At 37.8% G+C, this 22,599-nt stretch overlaps 1 protein-coding gene across 3 annotated transcripts in view; it reads left to right on the top strand.

The window, feature by feature from the left end:
* Positions 1–22,599, top strand: part of TEX9 (testis expressed 9) — a 205,797-nt gene that overhangs the window by 141,683 nt on the left and 41,515 nt on the right. For all 3 annotated transcript variants that reach the window (XM_079912289.1, XM_079912288.1, XM_079912287.1), the window contains 5 exons: positions 7,828–7,876; positions 9,234–9,316; positions 11,193–11,368; positions 14,313–14,395; positions 14,819–14,992. In XM_079912289.1, the coding sequence (XP_079768415.1) occupies positions 7,828–7,876; positions 9,234–9,316; positions 11,193–11,368; positions 14,313–14,395; positions 14,819–14,992 (565 nt within the window). The remainder of the gene's footprint in view (positions 1–7,827; positions 7,877–9,233; positions 9,317–11,192; positions 11,369–14,312; positions 14,396–14,818; positions 14,993–22,599) is intronic.

The following is a 22,599-nucleotide window of genomic DNA, read 5'->3' as shown; positions in this document are numbered from 1 at the left end:
CACAATACCATGTTAGTTTCTGTTGCACAACAAAGGGAATCAGCCATATGCATACACGTGTCCCCATATCCCCTCTCTCTTGAGCCTCCCTCTCATCCTCCCTATCGTACCCCTCTAGGTCATCACATAGCACCGAGCTCATCTCCCTGTGCTATGCTGCTGCTTCCCACCAGCCAACTGTTTTACATTCAGTAGTGTATATATGTCGATGCTACTCTCACTTCACCCCAGCTTCGCACTCCTACCCCATGTAATCAGGTCCATTCTCTATGTCTGCCTCTTTATTTCTGCCCTGCAACTAGGTTCATCCGTACCTTTTTTTTTTTTTTTTAGAACCTATATATATGCGTTAGCATACGGTATTTGTTTTTCTCTTTCTGACTTCTCTCTGTATGACAGACTCTAGGTCCATACACCTCACTACAAATAACTCAATTTTGTTTCTCTTTATGGCTGAGTAATATTTCATTTTATATATGTGCCACATCTTTATCCATCCCTCTGTTGATGGACACTTAGGTTGCTTCCATGTCCTGGCTATTGTAAATAGTGCTGCTATGAACATTGTGGTGCTTGTCTCTTTTTGAATTATGGTTTTCTCAGGGTATATACCCAGCAGTGGGATTGCTGGGTCATATGGTAGTTCCATTTTTAGTTTTTTAGGGAACCTCCATACTGTTCTCCATAGTGGCTGTATCAATTTACATTCCCACCAACAGTGTAGAAGGGTTCCATTTTCACCACACCCTTTCCAGCATTTATTGTTTCTAGCTTGTTTGTTAATGGCCATTCTGACCAGCGTGAGGCGATACCTGATTGTAGTTTTCATTTGCATTTTTCTAATAATTAGTGATGTTGAGCATCTTTCATGTGCCTCTTGGCCATCTGTATGTCTTCCTTGATGAAATGTCTATTTAGGTCTTCTGCCCATTTTTTAACTAGATTGTTTGTTTTTTTGATATTGAGCTCCATGAGTTGTTTGTATATTTTGGAGATTAATCCTTTGTCTGTTGTTTCATTTGCAAATATTTTCTCCCATTTTGGGGGTTGTCTTTTTGTTTATGGTTTCCTTTGATGTGCAAAAGCTTTTAAGTTTAATTAAGTCCCATTTGTTGATTTTTATTTCTGTTACTCTAGGAGGTGGGTCAAAAGAGATCTTGCTGTGGTTTATATCAAAGAGTGTTTTTCCTATGTTTTGCTCTAAAAGTTTTATAGTGTCTGGTCTTATATTTAAGTCTTTCATCCGTTTGGAGTTTATTTTTATGTATGGTGTTAGGTAGTGTTCTAATTTCATTCTTTTACATGTAGCTGTCCAGTTTTCCCAGCACCACTTATTGAAGAGGCTGTCTTTTCTCCATTGTATGTTCATGCCTCCTTTGTCGTAAATTAGGTGCCCATATGTGTGTGGGTTTATCTCTGGGCATTCTATCCTGTACCATTGATTTGTATTTCTGTTTCTCTGCCAGTAACATACTGTCTTGATTACTGTAGCTTTGTGGTATAGTTTGAAGTTGGGGAGCCTGATTCCTCCAACTCTGTTTTTCTTTCTCAAGATTGCTTTGGCTATTCGGGGTCTTTTGTGTTTCCATATGAATTGTAAGATTTTTTGTTCTAATTCTGTGAAGAATGCCATTGGTAGTTTGATAGGGATTGCATTGAATCTGTAGATTGTTTTGGGTAGTATAGTCATTTTCACAATATTGATTCTTCCAATCCAAGACCATGGTATATTTCTCCATCTGTTTGTGTCATCTTTGATTTCTTTCATCAGTGTTTTATACTTTTCTGAGTACAAGTCTTTTGCCTCTTTAGGCAGGCTTATTCCTAGGTATTTTATTCTTTTTGTGACAATGGTAAATGGGAGTGTTTCCTTAATTTCTCTTTCTTATTTTTTGTTGTTGGTGTATAGGAATGCCAGAGATTTCTGTGTGTTAATTTTGTATCCTGCAACCTTACCAAATTCATTGATTAGTTCTAGTAGTTTTCCAGTGACATCTTTAAGATTTTCTATGTATAGTATTGTGTCATCAAAAAATAGTGACAGTTTTACTTCTTCTTTTCCAACTTGTATTCCTTTTATTTCTTTTTCTTCTCTGATTGCTGTGCCTAGGACTTCCAAAACTATGTTGAATAATCGTGGTGAGGGTGGGCATCCTTGTCTTTTTCCTGATCTTAGAGGAAATGCTTTCAGTTTTTCACCATTGAGAATGATGTTTGCTGTGGGTTTGTCATATATGGCCTTTATTATGTTGAGGTAGCTTCCCTCTAGGCCCACTTTCTGAAGATTTTTTATCATAAATGGGTGTTGAATTTTGTCGAAAGCTTTCTCTGCATCCATTGAGATGATCATATGGTTTTTATTCTTTAATTTGTTAATATAGTGTATCACATTGATTGATTTGTGTATATTGAAGAATCCTTGCATCCCTGTGTTAAATCCCACTTGATCATGGTGTATGATCCTTTTATTGTGTTGTTGGATTCTGTTTGCTAGTATTTTGTTGAGGATATTTGCATCTATATTCATCAGTGATATTGATCTGTAATTTTCTTTTTTTTGTAGCATGTTTTTCTGGTTTTGGTGTCACAGTGATGATGGCCTTGTAGAATGAATTTGGGAGTGTTCCTTCCTCTGCAATTTTTTGGAAGAGTTTGAGAAGGATGGGTGTTAGCCCTTCTCTAAATGTTTGATAGAATTCACCTGTGAAGCCATCTGGTCCTGGACTTTTGTTTGTTGGAAGATTTTTAATTACAGTTTCAATTTCATTACTTGTGATAGGTCTGTTTAATTCTTCCTGGTACAGTCTTGGGAAATTGTTCCATTCCAAGATTTTGTCCATTTCTTTGTGGTTGTCCATTTTATTGGCATGTAGTTGTTTGTAGTAGTCTTTTATAATCCTTTGTATTTCTGCAGTGTCAGTTGTGATTTCTCCTTTTTCATTTCTAATTTTATTGATTTGCATCCTCTCCCTTTTTTTCTTGATGAGTCTGGCTAAGATTTTCTCAATTTTGTTTACCTTCTCAAAGAACCAGCTTTTAGTTTTATTGATCTTTGCTATTGTTTTCTTTATTTCTATTTCATTTATTTCTACTCTGATCTTTATGATTTCTTTCCTTCTACTGACTTTAGGTTTTCTTTGTTTTTCTTTCTCTAGTTGTTTTAAGTGTAGGCTAGATTGTTTATTTGAGATTTTTCTTGTTTCTTGAGGTGAGATTGAATTGCTCTGAATGTCCTTCTTAGAACTGCTTTTGCTGCATCCCATAGGTTTTGGGTCATCATGTTTTCATTGTCATTTGTGTCTATGTATTTTTTATTTCTTCTTTGATTTCTTCAGTAATCTCTTGGTTATTTAGTAGCGCACTGTTTAGCCTCCATATATTTGTGGTTTTTGCAGTTTTTTTCCTGTAACTGATTTCCAATCTCATAGCATTGTGGTCAGAAAAGATGCTTGATACAATTTCAGTTTTCTTAAATTTTCCAAGGCTTGATTTGTGACCCAAGATGTGATATATCCTGGAGAATGTTCCATGTGCACTTGAGAAGAAAGTGTATGCTGCCAGTTTTGGGTGGAATGTTCTGTAAATATCAATTAGATATATCTGGTGTATTGTGTCATTTAAAGCTTGTGTTTCTTTATTTATTTTCTGTTTGGATGATCTGTCCATTGGTATAAGTGGGTGTAAAATCCCCTACTGTTATTATGTTACTGTCAATTTCTTCTCTCATGGTTAACATTTGCCTTATGTATTGAGGTGCTCCTAAGTTGGGTGCATAAACAATTATAATTATTGTATCTTCTTCGAATGATCCCTTGATCATTATGTAGTGTCCTTCTTTGTCTCTTGTAATAATCTTTATTTTAAAGTCCATTTTGTCTGATATGAGAATTGCTACTCCAACTTTCTTTTGATTTCCATTTGCATGGAATATCTTTTTCCACCCCCTCACTTTCAGTCTGTATGTGTCCCTAGGTCTTAAATAGGTCTCTTGTAGACAGCATATATATGGCTCTTGTTTTTGCATCCATTCAGCCAGTCTGTGTCTTTTGGTTGGGGCATTTAATCCATTTACATTGAAGGTTATTATCAATATGTATGTTCCTGTTACCATTTTCTTAATTGTTTTGGGTTTGTTTTTGTGGGTATTTTTCTCCTCTTGTGTTCTTGCTTAGAGAAGTTTCTTTAGTGTTTGTTGTAAAGCTGGTTTGGTGGTGCTGAATTCTCTTAGCTTTTGCTCGTCTGAAAAGCTTTTGACTTTTCCATTGAATCTGAATGAGATCCTTGCTGGACAGAGTAATCTTGGTTGTAGGTTTTTCTCTTTCATCACTTTAAGTATATCCTGCCACTCCCTTCTGGCCTGCAGAGTTTCCACTGAAAAATCAGCTGATAACCTTATGGGGATTCCTTTGTATGTTATTATTTGTTTTTCCCTTGTTGCTTTTAATATTTTTTGTTGTGTTTAATATTTGTTATTTTGATTAATATGTGTCTTGGTGTGTTTTTCCTAGGGTTTATCCTATATGGGACTCTCTGTGCGTCCCAGACTTGGGTGACTATTTCCTTTCCCATGTTTGGGAATTTTTCAACTATAATCTCTTCAAATATTTTCTGAGACCCTTTCTTTTTCTCTTCTTCTTCTGGGACCACTATAATTCAAATGTTTGTGTGTTTAGTATTGTCCCAGAGGTCTCTGAGATTGTCTTCCGTTGTTTTCATTCTCATTTCTTTATTCTGCTCCTCGGCAGTTATTTCCACCATTTTGTCTTCCAGCTCACTTATTCATTCTTCTGCCTCAGTTATTCTGTTCTTGATTCCTTCTAGTGTATTTTTCATTTCAGTTATCGTGTTGTTCATCTCTCTTTGTTTGTTCTTTAGTTCTTCTGGATCTTTGTTAAACATTTCCTGTATTTTCTCAGGCCATGCCTCCATTCTATTTCCAAGATTCTGGATCATCTTTACTGTCATTACTCTGAATTCTTTTTCATGTAGCTTGCCTATTTCCTCTTCATTTATTTGGTCTTGTAGGTTTTTACCTTGCTCCTTCATCTGTGTGATATTTTTTGCTGTTCCTTTTTTTTTTTTTTTAATTAGTGGGATTGTGTTCCTGTCTTACTCGTTGTTTGGCCTGAGGCTTCCAACACTGGAGTTTGTAGGCTTTTGGGTAGAACTGGGTCTTGATGCTGAGATGATGAACTCCAAGAGACCTCACTCGGATCAGTGTTCCCTGGGGTCTGAGGTTCTCTGTTAGTGTGCAGTGGTTTGGACTCAGAGCTCCCACCACAGGAGCTTCGGCCTGACCCCAGGTTCATGAACCAAGATCCCACAAGCCACCTGGGGCAGAAAAGAAGAAAAAAGAACAATAACGAAGTAAAAGATAAAATCAGACTAGGAAACTAACAGATATGTTAGGAAGAATATAAAAAATATATATAGATGAATCAACGACCAGAAGGTACATCAGTACCACAATAGTAAAAAGAGGAGGAGGGAAAAGAAAAGAAAAAAAAAAACTGGGGGGGAAGGCCTTGGCTGTGGAAAGCAGGGACTAAGCAAGGGTGAGGTTTGAGCAGTGGGTAGGGCCAGTGCTCAGGACCCACAGGGCTGGAAAGGGCCCTGGGGGCTGAGGGGGGGGCTTAGGTTCAAGGAACAGAAGGGGCCCAGGCATGACCCCCACCTCTGATCTCAGAGGGTGGGGGACCTCATCTGGGAGCCCAACAGGCTTCCTGAGCTCGATTGAGCAGCCCAAACACCCTCTTCTCCTCTCCTCTCCTGCTCCTCCAGTCTGGGGTCTGGGAGGGCCCCTCCTGCCTGCCTCTCCTGATCTCCCCGGCCTCCCTCCTATGCCCCCAGGACCAACGCGGCCAGGCGGGGAATGGGGAGCCTTGGAGGGCAGGGGACCAGCCTGGGATCTCAGCAGGCTTCCCATGCCCAAGTGAGCGGGGCAGTTGCCCTCTGCTCCTCCTGGAGGGCCCTTCCCACCTGCCTCTACTGTTCTCCCCTTGGCCTCCTTCCTATGCCCCTAAGGACCCACGTGACCTGGAGTGGGGCTTTGGAGGGCAGAGGATTGGCCTGGGAGCCCAGCAGGTGTCCTGGGCCCAAGTGGGTGGGGCAAATGCCATCAATTCCTCTCCTGCTCTTCCTGCAGGGTGCCTCCTGCAAGGCCCCTCCCACCTGCCTCTCCTGATCTCCCTGGCCTTCCTCCTATGCCCACAAGGACCCACACAGCCTGGAGGGGGCTTGGAGGGCAGGGGATCGGCCTGGGAGCTCAGCAGGCTCCCTGGCCTGAGTGGGCCAGGTGATCGCTCTCCACTCCTCTCCCACTCTTCCTCTTCCCGGAGAGTCCCTCCCAGCTGCCTCTCGTGATCTCCCTGCACTCAGGGGCACCGATCTTGTCTGGCCTCCACTTCTCCTCCCACCTCTGTCCCCCTACATCCTACCAGCTCACTCTGGGGTTCCTCCCATCTCAAGGGTCAGAGTCCCCCACCAGCAGTCGGCAGGCACCCTAGTTGTAGGGAGATGCTAACTTTGCGTCTTTCTACACTACCATCTTGACTCCTCCCCGCTCTGTTTTTAATTTTTGAGGAACCTCCATACTGTTTTCCATAGAGGGTGTACCAAATTATGTTCCCACCAACAGTGTGCAAGGGTTCCCTTTTCTGCACAGCCTTGCCAGCATTTGTTATCTCTTATCTTTTGATAATAGCCATTCTTAAAGGTGTGAAGTGATAGCTCATTGTGGTTTTGATTTACATTTCCCTGATGATTAGTGATGTTGAGCTTCTTCTCATGCATCTGTTGGCAATCTATTTGTCCTCTTGGGAAAACGTCTCTTCCACTTTTGCCCATTTTTAAATCCAATTGTTTGTTGGTTTTTTTTTAATTGACTTTTATGAGTTTTTTAAGTATATTTTTGATAGTAATCCTTTATCAGATACATGATTTTCAAATATTTTGTCTCATTCAGTAAGTTACCTTTAGTCTTGTTGGTGCTTTCCTTTGCTGTGCAGAAGCTTTTTTTTTTTTTTTCAGAAGCTTTTTAGTTTGATGTAGTCCCATGTGTTTATTTTTGCTTTTGTTGCCATTGGTTTTGGTGTCAAATCCAAAAAAATAATCACTAAGACTGATGTCAAGGAGCTAGCCACCTATATTTTTCTTTTAGGAGCTTTATGGTTTCAGGTTTTACATTCAAATGTTTAATCCATTTGAGTTTACTTTTGTGTATGATGTAAGATAACAGTCCACTTTCTTTTTTTTTACACGTGTCTGTCCATTTTTCCCAGCACTATTTACTGAAGAAACTATCTTTTCCCCTTTGTATATTCTTGGCTCCTTTGTCATAAATTAATTGAGCTTATATGAGTGAGTTTATTTCTGGGCTCTGTATTCTGCTCCATTGATCTATGTGTCTGTTTTCATGCCTATACCATACTGTTTTGATTACTATAGCTTTATATAATAGCTTGAAATCGGGAGAATGCCATTTTTCTTGGAGAGTGTATGTGGATCTGTTATTATATAATTTTTTTTACGTGTAAGTATTAGAAATCTATAATTTAAAGAATAAGGTAAGTTATAAAATACTAATAATTGGGGGCTTATACCAGTCAGACACAATGTAAACCTTTTACCTATTTTATCTCATTTAATTCTCATTTTAAAAAATGAGGAAACTGAAGCTTAGAGAAGTTCAGTAGATTGCCTAAGGACTTACAGATGGTATGTAATTTCACTGAGATCCAAACTACAATTAATTAATTAATAATTAGTTTTAATATGTCTCGGTTTAGTATCATTTATTAACATATGGTGTTTACTTTTTTTCTGTAGACATCCATTATTGTCTGAAGGGACAGTTGATTTACGTTCAGAAACTAAGGTAAGAAATCAAACTTTTTGTGAATGTGATTATATTCTGTAGAATTTAGGTTGTTTTTTAGATTTTTCTCTCTTTTTTTGGTATTTATTATTCTCACTTTTATTGTGTTTATTGCAGGTAGGGTAGGGGGTGTTTTCTTTAAAATGCTTTTCCTGAGTCACAAGAACTCCAGGGCCCCTGCCTATGAGTGGGCAGCTGGCACATGTCACTCCTGCAACATTCTGGAAAGAAGGGGCAGGCAGGCCCTCCCCCAAAGGGCTCCCCAGGCCAGCTCTGCCGGCCTCAGCCCCTCTGAAAAAGAAACCCAGACCCCAGAAGCACCCCACCCCTTGGGCTCACGAAGCTGGATGTGCATCCCTGCTACCCCACAAGCGGCTTCCTCTCCCTCCTTCCTACCCCCTTTCCTTGGGCTTCTCCGTGCTCCCCTTGTGGGCACTTCAGCCCCAACCTGCCTGCTTCCCGTGCTGCCCTGGAAGATGCTTTCGTATTTGCCAGGCTTGCCTGTTGTTTACAAGACCCAGGATGCTCACCCGGTGCACTCCGGCTGATTCTGGCTGGGCACCCTTCCCCCACCCCTGGTTGCCTCTACCCTGTGACAGTGCACTGGCCTATGGGGTAGAGGCAACCAGTCCCGCCAGCCTCCCACTAGCTTGAAGGGAGCAGGTCCTAGGGCCCACAGCACGCCTTCCAGTAACAGCTAGAAATAGAATATTAGCCTTGATATTCAGAAGGGATGTCTTTATGAAATGTTGCTTGTAAAATGAATTGAGTCCTTTTTTGTCTCATAACTTCACTGAACAATTTGGAGATACATTGGAAAAATTCTAAGTGAAATTAAGTTTTCTCTCCAAAGCCCAAATTCACTAGATAGAAGATCTGAGAAAGAAAAGTATTCATATACAAAGAAGGTGATTGGGAAGGTTTATTCATTTATTTAAATATTTACAGTGTGTAGAGATCACTAGTCCAGGTGCTGGGCACACTGGGATGTACAAATTCCCTACCCATGGGAATCTAGACCTAAGGAATAGTATGCGTGGAGGCCTATCTGAAGAATAATTGGTGAGGAGAATTAAATTCTGTGAATCAGAACATCCAGTTTAACATTCCACTAACTAGTTGAACATCCTTGAATCTTTGGGCCTCATTTTCTTGTCTTTAAATCTCTTGGTCCTAGTAATAACTAGGTCTTTTCCAGGTATACAATTTTGGATTCCTTAAAATATAATTTGATTAATTCTCTGAAAATAGGAATTCTTCTGTGTAGCAATCTAGCAGTTCTGTGTATTACACAGTTGCCTTCCTTGGCAAGTGATTAGAGTCTAATTAATTAATCGTTTAAATTCTTTTCATGTAGCCAAAGACCAACAACGTTGATCCAATAAACAAAGTTCAAAACAAATTACACTCTGCAAGTAAAGGAAGGAAATCAAATTCAAGGTATAGTACAGTTTTTAAAGTATTACTTTTTAAGAATTTTATAATTTATACTATCATTGTTCTTAATAAGATCTGTTTCTCTAGATCTTTTTATACCCAAAATATACAAAATTATACTCTGTATTTCTTCTCCACATTTAATAATTTAAAACATCTTCTAATCAGAAATGTCTTGCAACAGTTAATGAACATTTTGTATTGTTCTCTTAAGCAAAATTGCCACATTTCAAATTTTTTAAACGTTATTTTTAGCTAGATATTTTCTTTGATCAGAAACTAGAACCTAGATGTCTTTCTCTGCCTAGTTCTCTCAAATAGACTTATACTTTTTGAACACCATGCATTATTGTATATTGTATATATTGAGATACAGAATGATTTTGGCATGCTCTCAATAAAACTATAGTATAGTTATAATTTACATTCTATTGCTTTTGGTGAGAAAGAATTCAAGACTGTTTTTAGTACTTTAAGCATAAAAAGGGGACCCAAGAGGTTCTTTAGGATAGTAGACCTTCTAGAAAAGGAGGGTCACACCTGCAGTGGATGGTACCAACCAGCTTCTAATTCACAGTAAATTGTTAAATTTATGTCTGTTGCTTACCCAAACTGATAATTGCATTGTAATTCTAGAAGAATTCTTATTAATCCTTGTGTCTTTTAATTGGCTAAGTAAAATTTTTGTTTTTTGAACAAAAGAGACAAAAAATAGGGTGAAAGGATAAGGAAGAATAAAACTAAAATTGATAGAAGAGAACATATGTTACATACATAAGTACTGTACATACATCAGTACTGTATATACATACATAACTGGAAAGGGTCATCTTATTTTCAGACTTCAAGTTTACTTTTTAAATAAAAGGTTCTTTTTCCAAAAGAATTCTAAAGCATTTGCTTATGTGTTAAAAGTAAGTTAGGCTTTAAAGTAAGTAAAAGGTTAAAAGTAAGGCTTTTGGAAGCGAACTTGATGGATTAGGCCTGGCCCATTCCTCAACGCCATTAGAAGTGACTTTCATTTCATATTTCTCTCTTCATTAAAGAAAAAAAAAATCAATTTTTGGTAAACTTTGATCCTGCTTAAAATATGTTTTTTTAGGTGGAAAAATGAGTTTGAGCTAAGAACTGTTCACTCTGTAATTCTTTCTTAAGAGGTATTATTCTTCAGTGTTTGCAGAATTATGACTAGAGTGATATCAAATTGTACAGTTCTACTCCAGCAGCATGTAAAATTAAAAGCCCCAGGCTGGATTTCACCTAGGAGGCCAAGTTCAGTACTCTTAGTTTTGATGTTCACTTGTTTGGGAGTGTTGACCTAGAACACATAATTCTCCAGCAAAAAAATGGGATTATTCGGGATCAGCAGAATATTGCACCTCAGGGTCTGAAATGATGGCGAGCCACGTGCAAGTCTGCACACAGCAAGGCAAGGAGAACTCTTTTATAGAAGGAAAAAGGAAGTTGGGAGGGCTAGAGTAAACAAAGGTTTTTCATTACCTGACTTGTTGCCAGGAGTGAAGAGGAGCCTTCCTTCACACCGCGGGGCTCTGCTGTTGTCTCAGGGTGTGAGAGCTCCCCCTTCTGGTCCGCTGACTGTTAAATTGAGGCTTCTGTTTATTAATATTTTACACTGGCCATGTCTAAGTGGCCTCATAAAGCCTCCTCTAGCTCAGTGGTTGTGTGATTCATAAAGACTGAAAGTCTACTAAGTCTCTTGTAATATAGTCCTTGAAAGTATCAATTGTAGATTTCATCATAAAATTTATAATAATTTTGATCTGCTTTTTTATTTGGATAAAGGTCATATCTGGGAGTCATATCTCCTTTTTTATTATATGTATATAATATATAATGTGCCTATATGTGGTTTTTTTAGAGTAAAATTGAAATACTCTGATGTACAAACTGCCAGCGATGTTGCCATTCCAGAGGATTTCTCAGACTTTTCTCTTGCAAAAACAATTAGCAAAATTGAAGGGCAACTGGAAGAAGGCTTACCTGATTATATAGATGATGGTATTTTTTGTGGTGTTAGTGAAGACATTGGAACAGGTAGGTGGTTTTTTGTTTATTTTTATCCTTATATCACAATTATTTAGAAAATATAGTGATGTCTTGCATTTGTTTAATGAAATAAAATTGGTTTTGAGTCAATAATTGTTGAAAATGGATCATGGGTGACCAGGGTTTCATTGAACTCATCTCACTACTGTTGTATATGTTTGATGTTTTCCATTATAAAAAGTAAAATTAAAAAGAACTATCTGGGGAGTTCCCTTGTGGTCCAGTCGTTAGGACTTGGTGCTTTTACTGACGTGGCCTTGGGTTCAATCCCAGGTCGGGGAACTAAGATCCCACAAGCCCTGTGGTGTGGCTAAAAAAAAAAAAAGAGAGAGAAAAGAAAAAAAAAAAAAAAGAACTCTCTGGTATTGGTTTCATTGACCACTTTTCAAATAAGTTAAATGCCCCATAGCTTAAAATTAAAACATTGAAATAAATTTTTAAAAACCATATTTCTTTGAATTCCTTCCATTTAATGTTACTGAATTCTCTTTATTGTGTGTTAAGTCAACACATGTTAAAGGATAAATGAATTATTGATGTAGTATCAGGTAAAATAATGAATTTTCTAATGAATATTATTTTCTTTCTTATAAATTCATTCTCTGCATACCGCTAGAAAAATAATACTTAGTCTAGATCATCAGAAACATGTTAGTTACCAGTAGTGCCTCTAAAATTGTTGAATTTATGAGGAGCCACCTATGCTATTATAAATTTAAAAAAAGACAGTCGAGTGTATATGAACAGTTAATGCTGAACTATAATTAATTGTAGGTTCAGACAAACTGCTTTAGCCTCTCTGTAATAGCAATTTCTTCACTTGAAAATGAAGCAGTTTGTATTAAATGATCACGAAGTTTACCCTTAAAATTCTCTGATTCTGTGAAAATCACAACGATTTACATGTGTAATTATTGTGCTACATGCTAGTTAGTCATAAACGCAGATTAATTCATTTATGCATTTATTACGTTTACTGACCTATCCAAGCTTTCTGGGGCTAATTGTTAGGAACGAAGGTAAGTGAAGCAAAGAATTAACCTTCATGCCTCTGTTAAGATACCTTCAGGGATGCAATGGTCAGATGTTGGCTGTTCCTCAGTTTACAGTCACCCATAGCCTTGTTAACAAAGGTCCTCCTCCCAGTATGGGAACCAGCACAGACTACCTTAAATTACTGCTTTTATTCTTATTGCTGAATGACCTCTTTGCATCCCTGTCTTCCCTTTTCAGAATCTTTGGCCAAGGTGTCTCCCCTTTTAGGGGAGCTTTCACTTATTCCACATGATTGCCTAGAATGGCTGGGTTATGTGTGGGAGGAAACAATAAAAAAGTAGTTTAGGAGCACAGACTGTTTTATAAGACTAAAGTTGGAGTGGGATGGTTGGGGAGGTTAATGCTGTGGACCAACAGAGACAGAGCACTCAAATCCTTGATGATACTACCGGGGTTAGAGTTGGGGAGAAAAAGAGATGCGAAAAGTCATGCTCTCCCATTGCTTCTTCCTTCTTTCCCCCTAGAGACCAACTACTGCAAACGTCACACTTTTAAGTTTATTGTTTCCCTTCTGTCCTCTGCTAACCTGGAGTTACATGAGAAGCTAGAAGGAGAGTTGAGGCTGGAAGAAGCTAGGTGGGGTTAGAGCCAACCATTGTTCATTGGCTCCATGTAAAACAGGGGACTTCATAAGAAGAGCTTTGAAACAGGAAGTATGTGTGGAGATGTATTGTGCTCTGTGGAATTTGTCCTAATAACTTTCAGAGGCTATTCAGAGTGTTTACTCAAGATAAGTCCCATGAGGGCAAACCTTGTCTTGTAATATTGGTATTATGCCTGGAACATAGTAGAGACTTGATGTATATCTTTTTTTTTTTTAATTTATTTATTTTTGGCTGCGTTCAGTCTTTGCCTCTGGGCACGGGCTTTCTCTAGTTGCGGCGAGTGGGGGCTACTCTTCGTTGCAGTGCGTGGGCTTCTCACTGCGGTGGCTTCTCTCGTGGAGCACGGACTCTAGGCACGTGGCCTTCAGTAGTTGTGGCATGTGGGCTCAGTAGTTGTGGTTTGCAGGCTCTAGAGCACAGGCTCAGTAGTTGTGGCGCACGGGCTTAGTTGCTCCGCGGCATGTGGGATCTTCCCAGACCAGGGCTTGAACCTGTGTCCCCTGCATTGGCAGGCGGATTCTTAACCACTGTGCCACCAGGGAAGTCCTGATGTATATCTTTTTAATGAATGATTGAATGAATTATGAGTGAGTTCTAAGTTCAGTTTTTACTTTATTTACTTTTATAGGCCTAAAACCCTCAGAGATTTACTGATATTATTGAATAAAGAACTTTTGATAGCAATACCAAAGGTAGATGTTCGTGAGGGGTTTGTGGGAGAAAGCTTCGGTAGTAAGGTATTACTGCGTTTTTTTGCTTCTCAGACACGTCACTACATTTTAACATCTGTGAAATTGGGATGTGTATTACAGTCAGTGGCATTTTATAATTACAATGGCTGGGATTGAAGTTCAGTTTTGCTAGACCTGTGTTTGCTTCTGCCAAACACCTGGGGGCATTACCGATCTGAGACCACTTTAAGTTCTGTTTGATGCGTTTCGAACCACCTGGGTAAGTATGAATTCAGTCTGCAAACTTATGTGAGTACTTGGCTTGTGGTTCTGATTCTCAGGAAAAGTTTTTGTTTTTTTCCTCTTTCTTTACTTGGTTCCAGTGTAACAGTTCCTTTCTGTTGGATGGATTTTTCATTTACCTCTACATTAGGGGTATGTAGTGTCTTGAGTGTTCCCAAACAGGGATCTCCTATTAGAGAGACTATTAGACTCCCCATCTTGAGCCTTTTTTCCCTCATAAAATAATAGTCTGTCTTACAATTGATGGCATCTTAGATTCAGTGAAAGACAATAAATATTATTATTAAATTGACACAGAAGCACAGATCAGATTTCTGAAGGCCAAACTCCATGTTATGCAGGAGGAATTGGATAATGTTGTATGTGAATGCAATAAAAAGGTAAGTTTTTAAAACCTTTCAGAATAAATGCTGTAATATTCAAAGTCATTTTAGGAGTAGTTTTCAATTTTATTTTAAAAATAGCTTCATTGAAGTATAATTCACAATTAACTTTTAAATTCAGAAATTTAAATACTGAACTTTATTCTGAGATGTTGAATTTTCACAGAGCTGAAGAATTTTAAATACTTGCCAGCAATTAGAATGCTGTGTATTAGACTTACAAGTGTAAGCTATTAAGTGCAAATAAAACATCTGTCTTCCATTTTGAGGATGAAAATAGAATGTAACTCGTTTTTCTTAGTGAAATTGGTGTAAATATCTCACCAAAGATCATACGAAGCTCTTTTATGTTTTCTGCTTTATGTTTTGATACCAAATCATGTATGTTTTTCCATATAATCTATAATTTCATAACTATAGGAGGATGAAATTCAGGATTTAAAGTCTCAACTGAAAAATTCTGAAGGAGATTGTATGAGACAGCAGCGGACAATTAATTTGCAACAGTCTCAAACAGAAAAGTATAAAACTCTTTTTGAAGAAGCAAGCAAGAAATGTGATGGATTACAGCAACAGTTGTCTTCAGTAGAAAGGGTAATAATTTTGCTATTTTTTCCTAATCTAATGCCAAAGATGCACAAAAACATATAAGTTACATGTTTGCATAGATACCACTTTTCATTGTTTAGTTATTTTGTTAGTGTATACTAAAAACTCTTCCCCCATTATTAGGAGAGTATTTTTTAACAACTTTATTGAGATATAATTCACAAACATCTCACCCTTTATACAATTTGGTAGCTTTTAGTGTATTCACAGAGTTGTGCAACCATCACCACTCTCAAGTTTAGAATATTTTCATCACCCAAAAAGTCACCCCATACCCTTTAGCCTCAGTACCTCTATCCTCTTCCCCTAATCTCCTCCAGCCCTAGGCAACTTCTCATTTATTTTCTGTCTTGATAGATTTGCCTATTCTGGACATTTCTGTATATGTAGAATCATACAGTATGTGATACTTAGTAACCAACATTTTTCACTTTAAGTATTGTTTTTAGGGTTCATCAACATTGTAGCGTGCATCAGCACTCCATTGCTTTTTATAGAGTAATATTCTTTTTTATAGAGTATATGGATGTAATACATTTTATTTATCTGTTTATCAGTTGATGGACATTTGGGTTGTTTCTACTTTTGGGCTGTTTTGGATAATGCTGCTGTGAACATTCATGTACAAGTTTTTGTGTAGATATATGTTTTTGTTTTTCTTGGGTATATACCTAGGAGTAGAATTGGTAAATTATAACCTTACATTTAACCTTTTGAGGAACTGCAGGCTGTTTTCCAAACCAGCTATACCATTTTTACATTTCTACCAGCAGTATATAAGGGTTCCAATTTCTCCACATCCTACCAACACACGTTAGATTGGTGGTATCAATCCCCTGTGGATACTGAGGGATGACTCTATACAGTTCTATTATGAATTTTGACAAATGCGTAGTCACATAGCCATCACCATAATTGAGATACAGAGCACTTTCATCATACCAAAAAATTTCTCTGTGAATTTAGTCAAGTCCTCTCCCTACTCCCAACCTCAGGCAACCACTGATCTGTTTTTGATTCTTATATTTTGGCCTTTTCCAGAATGTCATATAAATAGAATTACATAGTAGCTTCCTGAGTCCGATCACTTAGCATAATGCATTTGCGATTCATCCATGTTGTAGTCTGTTCCTTTTTATTGTTGACTGTAACATTGAATGGGTATTCCACATTTTGTTGACCTTCTCATCTGGAAAGAAAAATTAATTATAGTATCTAATAGTCTAAGCCTGTGCTGTCAAAAATGGTAGCCACTCATATGTGGCTATTCCAACTTGTAAAGTGCTGTAAGTGTAAATCAACATCAAATTTTGAAGATTAAATACGAAAAACGATGCAAAATCTCATTAATATTTTAATGTTTACATGTTGAAATGATAATATTTTGGATATACTGGGATAAGTGAGATACAGTAATAAAATTTATTTTAAGTATTTCTTCTTAAAGTGACTGCTAGGGAATTTAAAATTACGTACATAGTTTGTACTATGTTTCAGTTGCTCTAAGAAATAAAGGCAAGTGGTCTAAGAAAAAACAAGCTGTAATATCTGGGAAACAACTGTTTTAATTTGTCACCTTACCATTTGTCATCATCCATCCAAGCTGTGGTCATGTCACTGCTCTAGTCCACATAACTTGCCTGCATCTTTGATTCTTTTCTTGTTCTTAGCTCTCATACCCAATCCTGTGTTTTCTTTCCTCTAAATGTTTTCATTCATCTCTTCTTTTCAATTCCCATTGCCACTTCTTAGTTCAGGCTATTATTATCTTACTTCTGAATCCTTCTCACTGGTTATTTTATGTCCTTTCTCTTTTTCTTATCCACGGTATTCTGTACCCTGTCAAAAGATTAATATTCTCAAAGGACCACATTGATTATAACTCTACTTTCATTTGGGCAGAAAAGGAACTAACATTTTTTGAGTGTTACCTGCCAGGTAAAACACATTTTACAAAAGGGAAACTGAGTCTGGGAGGATAAGCAAATTGCCTAAGGTCAAACAGGAATGGCAGAGCAGGATTCAAACTCTGTTTATCTGACTCTGTAAATCACGTAGACTCTTTCTCCAACTCCCCAGAATTAAATAGACTTAAACACACAGCTGTTTTAAAATCTCGTTATTTAGAATTAATATTTGAAACTTTTAGTTCACAGTGAATGTACTAGGGCATTATGATACACTGGCTAGCTGAAGATTTTTATGAAAATTTGCACTGGCTCTGAGCTTCTCAGCTTGAATTCCTATCTACCTACCAGCCAGAGAGGCATAACATAACTCTCCTGGATTATGTGAAACTCAAGATTGAATCTTTCTTACTAATTCATTTTTTATATCTCTAGAAACACACCTAGTGTACAGTTCACAGAAATGCAAAACAGAGCTTAAGTAGCTGCTTCTGTAAACCTGCAAAAACCAACTATTAAAACATTGTTATGTATATTAACTTATTTTAGCTGCTGATTCTAACAGATGAAGTCATTTTTAAAATATAAAAACAGAGGGCTTCCCTGGTGGCGCAGTGGTTGAGAGTCTGCCTGCCGATGCAGGGGACGCGGGTTCGTGCCCCGGTCTGGGAAGATCCCACGTGCCGCGGAGTGGCTAGGCCCGTAAGCCATGGCCGCTGAGCCTGTGCGTCCGGAGCTTGTGCTCCGCAACGGGAGAGGCCACAAAGCATTCTACTCCAGCTTTGGATTTTATTTTTCTATCACTCCCCCAAATTTCCTTTGTGTCTCTACCCCATAAATCCCCAGTGTCTAATCATAGCCCCAGGCAGCCACTGATTTGCATTCTTTTACTACAGATTTGTTTTCCTTGTTATAAAATTTCATATAGATGGATTCCTAAGTATGTACTTCTTTGCATCTGTCTTCTTCAGCATAATGTTGTTGACGTTCATCAGTGTTGTTGCTTGTTTTGTGATTCATTCCCTTGTATTGCTGAGTGGTATTTATTTATGGATTTACACATTTCATGTGTTCACCAGTTGATGGGAATTTGAGTTTTTTCCAGCTTTGGACTATAAAAAATAAAGCCACTATGAATTTTCATGTACAAGTTTTTGTGTAGATACATGTTTTTGTGTAGACACATTCAGTATCATTCATGATGTTGATTAAATACCTAGTAGTAGAACTTCTGAGTATTATATAGAGTATATGTTTAACTTTTTAAGAAACTATCAAACTATGTTCTAAAGTGATTTACCATTTTTCATTCCCAATAGCAATGTATGAGAGTTCCAGTTACTCTATATCCTCACTTAACACTTGATGTTGTCAGTCTTTCTAGTATTAGCCACTCTAGAGGGATAGAAGTAGTATCTCAGTATAGGCTTATTTGTATTTCCCTGATAACTATTGATCTCGAGCATGTTTTAATATGCTTATTGGCTGTTCATATATCTTCTTTTGTTAAGTGTATGTTCAAATTTTTTGCCCAATTTAAAAACATTGGGTTGTAGTAAGAGTTCTTTATGCTTCCTTATATAGTTTCTTTGCTACAAAGAATATGTATTGTGAATAGTTTCTCCCAATCTGAATTGGCTTTTAAATTTTCTTAACAGTGTCTTTCAAAACCACACAGCGTGTGGTTTTGTGCTTTTTTCATCCTATTTGAGAAGTCTCTGCCCACAAATTTTATTAGTCTATATAAGTCTATTTGGATTTTCCATAACTTTTTGAGTCAGTTTTGGTAATTTATGTTTTTCAAGAAATTTTTCCAACTCATCTAAGTAGTCAAATTTATTGGCATAAATTTGAACATAATATTCATGTATTATATTTTTATTTATATTTTTAATATCTGTGATAATGACCCCATTTCAGTCTTGATATTAATAATTTGTCTCTTCTCTGTTTTATTCTTAATCAGTCTAGTTACATACTTATCAATTTCATTGAACTTTTCAATGATTCAGCATTTGACTTCGTTAGTTTTTTTGTACTGTTTGTCAGTTTTCTGTTTATTGATTTCTAACCTCATCTTTAGCATTTCCTTCATACTTATTTGGGCTTAATTTGCTCTTATTTTTCAGGATTCTTAAAGCAGAAGTTTAGATAATTGATTTTCTACTTCTTTTCTCACATAAGCATTTAAAGCTATAAATTTTCTTCTAAGTGCTGCTTTATCTGCATCCCACAAAATTTGAGACTGTCTTTTTATTTTCATTAAGTTCAAAGTATTTTCTAATTTCCTTCCTGATATTTCTTTTATTTAACATCTTTATTGGTGTATAATTGCTTTACACTGGTGTGTTAGCTTCTGCCATATAACAAAGTGAATCAGCTGTATGTATACATATATCCCCATATCCGCTCCCTCTCACCCCCTCATCCCACCCCTCTAGGTGGTCACAAAGCACTGAGCTGATCTCCCTGTGCTATGCGGCTGCTTCCCACTAGCTATCTCTTTTACATTTGGTAGTGTATATATGTCAGTGCTACTCTCACACGTCGTCCCAGCTTACATGTCCCCCTCCCTGTGTCCTCAAGTCCATTCTCTAAGTCTGCGTCTTTATTTCTGTCCTGCCCCTAGGTTCATCAGGACCTTTTTTTTTTTTTTTTTTTTTAAGATTCCATATATACGTGTTAGCATACAGTTACTTCAGTCAGTATGACAGACTCTAGGTCCATCCACCTCACTACAAATAACTCAATTTCGTTTCTTTTTATGGCTGAGTAATATTCTATTGTATATATGTGCCACATCTTCTTTATCCATTCATCTGTCGATGGACACTTAGGTTGCTTCCATGTCCTGGCTATTGTAAGTAGTGCTGCAATGAACATTGTGGTACATGAACTCTTTTGGAATTATGGTTTTCTCAGGGTATATGCCCAGTAGTGGGATTGCTGGGTCATATGGTAGTTCTATTTTTAGTTTGTAAGGAACCTCCATACTGTTCTCCATAGTGGCTGTATCAATTTACATTCCCACCAACAGTGCAAGAGGGTTCCCTTTTCTCCACACCCTCTCCAGGATCTATTGTTTGTAGATTTTTTTTTTTTTTGTAGATTTTTTTGATGATGGCCATTCTGACTGGTGTAAGGTGATACCTCACTGTAGTTTTGATTTGCATTTCTCTAATGATTAGTGATGTTGTGCATTCTTTCATGTGTTTGTTGGCAATCTGTGTATCTTCTTTGGAGAAATGTTGATTTAGGTCTTCTGCCCATTTTTGGATTGGGTTGTTTGTTTTTTTGATATTGAGCTGCATGAACTGCTTGCAAATTTTGGAGATTAATCCTTTGTCAGTTGCTTCATTTGCAATATGTTCTCCCTTTTGAGGGTTGTCTTTTCATCTCATTTATGGTGAAACACTATTTTAAAAAATCTCTGATAATACTCTTTGTTCCAAAGTCTACTTTGTCTAACATTAGTGTAGTAATTGCAGTTTTGTTCTCAGTGTTTGTGTGAGACTATAATTATTCTACTCTTTTTTTAAAATTAATTTTTAGTGGATTATAGTTGATTTACAATGTTGTGTTAGTTTCTGCTGTACAGCAAAGTGAATCAGTTATACATATACATAAATCCATTCTTTTTTAGATTCTGTTCCATATAGGTCATTACAAAGTATTGAGTAGAGTTCCCTGGGCTATATGGTAGGTTTTTCTTACTTATCTATTTTATATATACTAGTGTGTATATGTCAATCCCAATCTCCCAGTTTATCCATCCTGCCCCCTCTCCCCCTTGATAACCATAAGTTTGTTTTCTACATCTCTGACTCTATTTCTGTTTTGTAAATAGGTTCATTTGTACCATTTTTTTAGATTCCATATGTAAGCAATATCATATGATATTTGTCTTTCTCTGTTTGACTTACTTCACTCAGTATGAAAATCGCTAGGTCCATCCATGTTGCTGCAAATGGTATTATTTTGTTCTTTCTTATGGCTGAGTAATATTTCATTGTATATGTATATTACATCTTCTTTATCCATTCCTCCTTCAACAGACAGTTAGCCATGTCCTGGCTGCTGTAAATGGTGCTGCAATGAACATTGGGGTACATGTATATCTTTTCAAATTATGGTTTTCTCTGGATATATGCTCAAGAGTAGGATTGCTAGATCATATGGTAGCTCTATTTTTAACTTTTTAAGGAACCTCCATACTGTTCTCCATAGTGGATGTACTAATTTACCTTCCCACCAACTGTGTAGGAGGATTTCCTTTTCACCATACCCTCCCCAGCATTTATTTTTGTACATTTTTTGTTGATGGCCATACTGACTGATGTGAAGTGATACCTCACTGTATTTTTGATTTGTATTTCTCTACTAATTAGTGATGTTGAGCATCTTTTCATGTACCTCTTGGCCATCTGTATGTCTTCCTTGGTGAAATGTCTGTTTTTATCTGCCCATTTTCTGATTGGGTTGTTTGGTTTTTTTTGATAATGAGCTGCATGGGCTGTTTGTTTATTTTGGAGATTAATCTCTTGTCCATCACTTCATTTGCATCCATTTTCTCCCATTCTGTGGGTTGTCTTTTCATTTTGTTTATGGTTTCCTTTGCTGTGCAAAAGCTTTTTTTTTTTTTTTTTTTGCGGTTCGTGGGCCTCTCACCGTTGTGGCCTCTCCCATTGCGGAGCACAGGCTCCGGACGCGCAGGCTCAGTGGCCATGGCTCACGGGCCCAGCCACTCCGTGGCATGTGGCATCTTCCCAGACTGGGGTACGAACCCGTGTCCCCTGCATCGGCAGGCGGACTCTCAACCACTGCGTCACCAGGGAAGCCCCTGTGCAAAAGCTTTTAGTTTTAATTAGGTCCCATTTGTTTATTTTTGGTTTCATTTTCATTACTCTAGGAGGTGAATCAAAAAAGATCTTGCGGGCTTCCCTGGTGGCGCAGTGGTTGAGAGTCCGCCTGCCGATGCAGGGGACACGGGTTCGTGCCCCGGTTCGGGAAGATCCCACATGCCGTGGAGCGGCTGGGCCCGTGAGCCATGGCCGCTGAGCCTGCGCGTCCGGAGCCTGTGCTCCACAACGGTGAGAGGCCCGCGTACCGCAAAAATAAAAAAAAAGAGATCTTGCTATGATTTATGTCAAAGAGTGTTCTTCCTATGTTTTCCTCTAAGAGTTTTATGGTATCCAGTCTTACATTTAGATCTTTAATCCATTTTGAGTTTATTTTTGTGTATGTTGTTAGAGAATGTTCTAATTTCGTTCTTTTACATGTAGCTGTCCAGTTTTCCCAGCGCCACTTATTGAAGAGACTGTCTTTTGTCCATTGTATATTCTTGCCTCCTTTGTTTTAGTTTAGGAGACCATAGATGCGTGGGTTTATCTCTGGACTTTCTATCACAACTCCAACAAAGAGAGCCCCTGCTTCCCCACAGCTCCAACAGGAGTCTTGAGGTTGATTCCCATTAGTTTGTCCCCAAACCAATTACTTTAGCTTTGCAGACTCAGCACTGGACAAGCTTTGGTCGGGTGTTGAGCTCTGGACATGGGAACAGAAGTGGGTGGGAAATGAAGTCCATCCCTCCTAGTCACAGGGACTGAGAGTGGCTAAGGGTTGGGTCCCGAAAGAAGAAAAGAGGATCTATTATCTAGAAAAACAACCTTTCCTGAACCCACCATT

The sequence above is a fragment of the Stenella coeruleoalba genome, assembly GCF_951394435.1.
Source record: "Stenella coeruleoalba genome assembly, chromosome: 2".
In the NCBI taxonomy this organism is placed as follows: Eukaryota; Metazoa; Chordata; class Mammalia; order Artiodactyla; family Delphinidae; genus Stenella; species Stenella coeruleoalba.
Note: the sequence above shows the minus strand (reverse complement) of the source record. Positions and strands in the feature narration are given on the sequence as shown.